General features: G+C 52.5%; 1 protein-coding gene across 1 annotated transcript in view; it reads right to left on the reverse strand.

The window, feature by feature from the left end:
• LOC115933253 (serine/threonine-protein phosphatase 2A regulatory subunit B'' subunit beta) overlaps positions 1–6,797 on the reverse strand; it is a 53,140-nt gene extending 46,343 nt beyond the window's left edge. The window contains exon 1 of the mRNA XM_055377264.2: positions 5,932–6,797. Within this exon, the coding sequence (XP_055233239.1) occupies positions 5,932–6,537 (606 nt within the window). The 5' untranslated portion in view covers positions 6,538–6,797. The remainder of the gene's footprint in view (positions 1–5,931) is intronic.
• Between the last annotated feature and the right edge of the window lie 361 nt (positions 6,798–7,158).

The following is a 7,158-nucleotide window of genomic DNA, read 5'->3' on the forward strand; positions in this document are numbered from 1 at the left end:
GGGACTACAGGCACCCGCCACCATGCCCGGCTAATTTTCTGTATCTTTAGTAAAGACAGGGTTTCACTGTGTTAGCCAAGATGGTCTCTATCTCCTGACCTTGTGATCCCCCGCCTCGGCCTCCCAAAGTGCTGGGATCACAGGCATGAGCCACCGTGCCCAGCGCAAGCTCATCTTTTTTGTCCCAATGAACAGACACATCCTTCTAAGTTATTCACTTCTCGAGATTCAGCTGAAGTAAGCCATAGGTTCCAAACACGTAGACATGCTTAAGGCCAACTTTTAGTCCCAAACAAGGTCAGTCACTGCTTTTTGAAAATTCTTGCCATCTCCTAAGTGCAGAATCGTGCACCCTGCACACCCCGGCCGCCACGCCACGGTCCACACGCGTCCTTCCTTCTGCTTCTCCGGTCAGACCACTCCAGTCGCTCAACGTGACCTGAACATCTCGTCTTTTTTTTTTTTTTTTTTTTTTGAGACAGAGTGTCTCACTCTTGTCACCCAGGCTGGAGTGCAGTGGCACAATTTCAGCTCACTGCAATCTCCACCTCCCAGGTTCAAGTGATTCTCCTGCCTCAGCCTCCAGAGTAGCTGGGATTACAGGTGCCCACCACCACACCCAGCTAATTTTTGTATTTTTAGTAGAGACGGGGTTTCACCATGTTGGCCAGGTTGATCTCGAACTCCTGACCTCAGGTGATCCGTCCACCTCAGCCTCCCAAAGTGCTGGGATTACAGGCATGAGCGACTGAGCCTGGTCTCATTTTCACACTCTGCCCGTCATCCCTCCCAGAATAGCCTCCCTCGGTTCCGCCCCCTATACCCAATAAACTCAGTGCATTTCTCAAGTTCCACTACTCACTTCCTCCTCAAAACTTTCTCCAGGAGAGAAATGATGTCTCCCTGCTTTGAACACCTCTGGAACTTAATTTCCACTTGTTAGAGGCTTCTTGCCTGATTTACAGAATGTATCATCCTCTCACAAGCACCCAAATGGCCTCGTTTGCACAGACCTGACCTTCCGTCAATAGTCCCAGCCCTAGGAGAATTCTTGCAAAGTCACACAATTCAAGCATTTACCTTAGCGTCTGGCTGTCATTCGACACGTTTAAGGACAAAATGGCAGCTCATTAGCGATCCCACTGAGAAAGCAAGCCATGGAGGGGAACCATCATTACTAGCACATGCTTCTTGAGTCCTGGCCCTCCTCTCACATACAACCTCCTCCGTAAATGAGGGATTTGCAGAAGCCATGGAGGGGAACCATCATTACTAGCACACGCTTCTTGAGTCCTGGCCCTCCTCTCACATACAACCTCCTCAGTAAATGAGGGATTTGCAGAAGCCATGGAGGGGAACCATCATTACTAGCACACGCTTCTTGAGTCCTGGCCCTCCTCTCACATACAACCTCCTCTGTAAATGAGGGATTTGCAGAAGCCATGGAGGGGAACCATCATTACTAGCACATGCTTCTTGAGTCCTGGCCCTCCTCTCACATACAACCTCCTCCGTAAATGAGGGATTTGCAGAAGCCATGGAGGGGAACCATCATTACTAGCACACGCTTCTTGAGTCCTGGCCCTCCTCTCACATACAACCTCCTCCGTAAATGAGGGATTTGCAGAAGCCATGGAGGGGAACCATCATTACTAGCACACGCTTCTTGAGTCCTGGCCCTCCTCTCACATACAACCTCCTCAGTAAATGAGGGATTTGGGCAAGAGTTCCTAAGGTGCTTCAGGTTTTGCAGCTTACTGGGAAAGTGCATTGGGCCAGAGCTCAAGGGATGCGTCCTGGGGCCCTGAGTCCCCTCCTGGATCGGGATCTGGAGGGCCTGAGCCAGATGGTCTCCAAGCTGCCTCCAGCTCTAGTTCACATTTTCATCGACAAGTACTTTTGGAAAATGTTCTAGATCCATCAGAAGACGTCAGACAACCACCGGTAATTTAGAACGCAAGGAGCTCACCTCAGATTGCCACCCACCTCTCACTCAGCAAGTAGAGAGGCTGGTCCATTTTGGCTGGAAAACTGTGGTGCTACGTAAATATCACTTTGTGACATGCTTATTAGTGCTGCTGATGGAAGGCCGGTGTTCAGCTGAAAAATTTCAAATGGTATAAACAAGTTCCAAGGGAACATTCTGAATATTTCAGGCTTCCGTAGTATTCTTGGGACACCAGACGCACCAGCCATACGTGTTTCTATAACATCTGGAAGCAATGTTTTATCGCTTTAAACTGCATAGTATAAAACAACACAAAGCATTTTTAAAAATACACGGCTGTCGGCGGGCACGGTGGCTCACACCTGTAATCCCAAAACTTTGGGAGGCCAAGACGGGCGGATCACGAGGTCAGGATATTGAGACCATCCTGGCTAACACGGTGAAACCCTGTCTCCACTAAAAATACAAAAAAATTAGCCGGGCACGGTGGCAGGCGCCTGTAGTCCCAGCTACTCGGGAGGCTGAGGCAGGAGAATGGCGTGAACCCGGGAGGCGGAGCTTGCAGTGAGCCGAGATCGCACCACTGCACTTCAGCTTGGTGACAGAGCGAGACTCCGTCTCAAAAAAAAAAAAAAAAAAAAAATACACTGTTGTCCACTTGTAATTACTGGAGATTTACTACCAGATAAAGCAAGAATAAAACCCTTAGGCTCATTAACTAAGCTGAGCAGAAGAGATTGCCGAGAAGTGGGTAACAGAAACCAACCTAGAGAACTCGAAACAAACTCTAACAGTGAGACCAACTCGGGACTATAACTGTGTAAATTAAAAGTAAAACCTGAAGGCCCAAAACCGACTAAACAGACCCCCCATTCTTGGCCAAGAGAAACCTTTTTTTTTTTTTTTTTTTTTTTGAGACAGAGTCTCACTCTATTACCCCAGCTGGAGTACAGTGGCGAGATCTTGGCTCACTGCAACCTCTGCCTCCCTGGTTCAAGCAGTTCTCGTGCCTCAACCTCCCGAGTAGCTGGGCTTACAGGCGCCCGCCACCACGCCCGGCTAGTTTTTGTATTTTTAGTAGAAATGGGGTTTCACCATGTTGGCCAGGCTGGTCTTGAACTCGTAACCTCAAGTGATCCGCCCACTTCGGTCTCCCAAAGTGCTGGGATTACAGGCGTCAGCTACTGGGCCCGGCCCCAAGAGAAACCTTAAAAACTAAGTTCAGGCAGGCGCAGTGGCTCACACCTGTAATCTTATTTTTTTGGGAGGCCAAGGCAGGCAGATCACCTGAGGTCGGGAGTTCGAGACCAGCCTGGCAACATGGAGAAACCCCGTCTCTACTAAAAAATACAAAATTACTGACGCGTGGTGGTGGGTGCCTGTAATCTCAGCTACTCAGGAGGCTGAGGCAGGAGAATCACTTGAACCTGGGAGGTGGAGGTTGCAGTGACCTGAGATGGCACCATTGCACTCCAGCCTGGGCAACAAGAGCAAAAGTCGGTCTCAGAAAAACAAAAAAAAACCCCAAAAAAACAACTAAGTTCCCAGCCATGACTAGATGGGGGTTTGGACACACCTTATTATACCCCTCCTGCTTTGGCAGTTTAAACACAACCAACCAGCAAAAAGGTTAAAATCAACATCGTAAGACTGACAGAACAGACTCTGTGGCAAACAAGACCAAGGGCCACCTGAGGTGAGGGTTAAGTCACACACCGCCTACACTTAAAGAATAAACTACAGTTCCAACTGCCAAAGCATTTCTTTTTCTCCAGCAGCTAAATGTCCTTTTAGGTTATTCACTAGAGACCTCTGCAGAAACTCGTTTTTGAGATTCAAGAAGTGAATAAAGGATGTTTTTCTTTTTCTCTATTGCTTATCTTGGCCTCAAGCTCGTGCACGCAAGAAGACACTCTCTCTCTCTCTCTCTCTCTATATATATATATACATAATTTTTTTTTTTTTTTTGAGACAGGGCCTTCCTCTGCTGCTCAGGCTGGTGAGCAGTGGTGCAATCTCAGCTCACAGTAATCTCCGACTCCCAGCTTCAAGCATTTCTCCTGCCTCAGCCTCCTGAGTAGCTGAGACTGCACGTGCGCCACCACACCTGGCTAATTTGTGTATTTTTAGCAGAGACGGGATTTCGCCATGTTGCCCAGGCTGGTCTCGAACTCCTGAACTCAAGTGATCTGCCTGCCTCCAACTCCCAAATGCTGGAATCACAGGCATGAGCCACCATGCCTGACCAATATAAACAATATTAAAACACCTGCAGCTTCCCGTCAGATCCTGATGAATAGACCCCTCTGTTCCACCAGCCGTAACTACAGCTTTGACTGGGAAAAGACTGATTCCAGGCTAGGTGTGGTGGCTCACGCCTGTCATCCCAGCACTTTGAGAGGCTGAGGCGGGTGGATCACCTGAGGTCAGGAGTTTGAGACCAGTCTAGCCAACATGGTGAAAGCCTGCCTCTACTAAAAATACAAAAATTAGCCGGGCGTGGTGGTGTGCACCTGTAATCCCAGCTACTCGGGAGGCTGAGGCAGGAGAATCGCTTGAACCCGGGAGGCGGAGGTTGCAGTGAGCTTAGACTGCACCATTGCATCTCAGCCTGGGTGAGAGTGAGAATCTGTCTCAAAAAAAAAAAAAAAAAGACTGACTGCAATCACTTTATCCTGATAACTACTCACCACGGCTGCAAAGTTGCTTCACCTTTTGACCTAGGGGGCCTAACCATAATGCATTTAAATGTTAAGTCTCCACTCCAGGGTGAACTTGGGAGTAGGTAACATGCATGTTTGTTCAATACCCATGCGTCAGGACACCCTTGGTGAATATCCATAGCTCTTCCTATAACTTCTTGAATATATACACTTAGCCAACCCACTCAGCATAAATTCCTGTCTCATCTTTTCTTCCCTCCAAGTGCTTGTTTTTAGTTTTCTTTTTCTTTTTGAGACGGAGTCTTGCTCTGGTGCCCAGGCTGGAGCGCAGCCTCTGCCTCCTGGGTTCCATTGATTCTCCTGCCTCAGCCTCCCGGGTAGCTGAGATTACAGGTACATTAGCCAGAGGCTGCGCTTCTCACCTGCAGTGTATAATCACCTTCTATGAAATAAATGGCATTTCTTCTAAGAAATACAGTGGGATTTTGGGAGGCCGAAGCGGGAGGATTGCTTGGACCCAGGAATTCCAGAGCACTCTAGGTAACATAGCAAGACCTTGTCTCTGCAAAAAAATAAATAAATAAATAAATAAACAAAAATTAGCCTGGCGTGATGGTGCACGCCTGTAATCCCAGCTACTGGGGAGGCTGAGGCAGGAAGTCCAGCTGTGTTTGCGCCACTGCACTCCAGCCTAGGAGACAGAGCAAGACCCTGTCTCCAAAGAATTGTAAAATAAATAAAAAACGGACCAGGCACAGTGACTCACGTCTGAAATCCCAGCACTTTGGGAGGCCGAGGCGGGAGGATCACTTGAGGTCAGGAGTTCGAGACCAGCCTGGCCCACATGGGGGAAACCCAGTCTCTACTAAAAATACAAAATTAGCCAGGCGTGGTGGCACGTGCCTGTAAGTCCCAGCTCCTCGGGAGGCTGAGGCAGGAGAATCGCTTGAACCTGGGAGGCAGAGGTTGCAGTGAGCCAAGATCGCGCCATTGCACTCCAGCCTGGGCAACAGAGCAAAACTGTCTCAAAATTAAAACAAATTAAAATAAAATAAAATAAAAGTAAAATAGGAAGCCTTTCTACCTTTATAAATTGTGTGATTTTTAGGTTAACAACTGTCAATGACGGAATGTTCAGTACGTGGGACTTTCTTGTCTGTATGTGTGTGGTGGGGGGGGGGGGTCGGGGCGGGGAACAGACTCAATATGAAACCGTTTTGGGGTCTGACGCTCGCCCACCAGCCTCCACCGCGCAGCCACACGTCCGCTATGCGACCAGAGCCACCTGCGCAGTTGTTAGCAGAAGGAAGAGTAACTTACTACTCTCGTCCCTGCGGATCTACGGGTGCCTCGAGCGTGGGGCGCGTTCCTGGGGCTGGAGGCGGCGCCCAGGGGCAGCGCAGGGCCCGGCCCGGGGATTCCCGGGGGTTCGAGCCCGCTGGGCCTGGGGGCGGCGAGCGGGGCTGTGGGCCAGGCCCCGGGCTGCTCCCCGTCCCCCGCGGTCGGCTGGTCCCGCCCGGGCGCCTTGATCCGGCGCAGGCAGTCCTGCAGCATCCGCTGCGTGCTGGCCTCGCTGAGCCAGTACAGGAACAGCTCGTCCACCTTCATCTTCAGGACCGGCTGCAGCACTTTGCCGGGCGGCATGGCGGGGGCTGGGCCCGGGGCGCCCCCGGACGCCCGCGCCTCGCCCCGCCCCGGGGGCTTCGGTCCGGCCCGGACCGACCTCGGTGATGCGAGCACGGCCCGCTGAGGGGGCGCGGCGCAGGGAACAGGGCCCGCGCCTCGGGAACTGCGCGGACTCGCGGGGCGCGGGGACCGAGGAGGGGGCGCGGTCCGGCCCGCGCTGCTCAGGGCAGCTTCAAAACGGGCGCGCCGGCCGCGCTCCCAAACAAGGGCGCCCGTGTTCACGTCACTGCGCCGCGTCATCGCGACGATGTCATCACGAGGCGACGCCGCCGCTAGCCACGCGCGCCCCGCGGCCCTCGGAGCTTTTGCAGGAGGCTTTGGTGGGGCCAAGAGGCTGCGGTGAGGACGAGGGAGGGGCTGTGGCCACCGTACCGCCCGAGCTCTTTCTGCGTTTAGAATTTTTAGAGGCGCGGCCCATGGCGGCGTGGCAGTCTTGGAGCTGCGGAGATGCGAGCATGCGCAATGCGTGCCTGCCAGAGCGAGGGGAGGGTGGAACCTCCGCATGGAGCATGCGCCGTGCATAGCGGTGGAGGAGCGGAGTTCGGGAGGCCGGTCGGGTGAGCATGCGCAGTGGCTACCCGCGGGGCGCAAGCCAGAGGCTGGGAGGTGTGTGAGCGGGTGGGGCTGGGGGACGGGAGTGCGCCTGCGCAGTGGGAGGCACCGGGAACGAGCGAGCATGCGGGGTGCGCGCCCGCCGAGCTCGGGAGCGAGCGTGCGTCCTGCGGGAGCGCGCGAGGAAAAGATCAAACTTTTCAATAACAGCGGGCTACCTGGGACCCAAAGGGCCCCGTTTACTTTAGCTTTGCTTATCAAACAGTAGAGACAGGTTGGAGGAGTTGGACCCCTTTAAACGTTGGTGTT

The sequence above is a fragment of the Gorilla gorilla genome, chromosome Y (genome assembly GCF_029281585.2).
Source record: "Gorilla gorilla gorilla isolate KB3781 chromosome Y, NHGRI_mGorGor1-v2.1_pri, whole genome shotgun sequence".
Taxonomy (NCBI): Eukaryota; Metazoa; Chordata; class Mammalia; order Primates; family Hominidae; genus Gorilla; species Gorilla gorilla.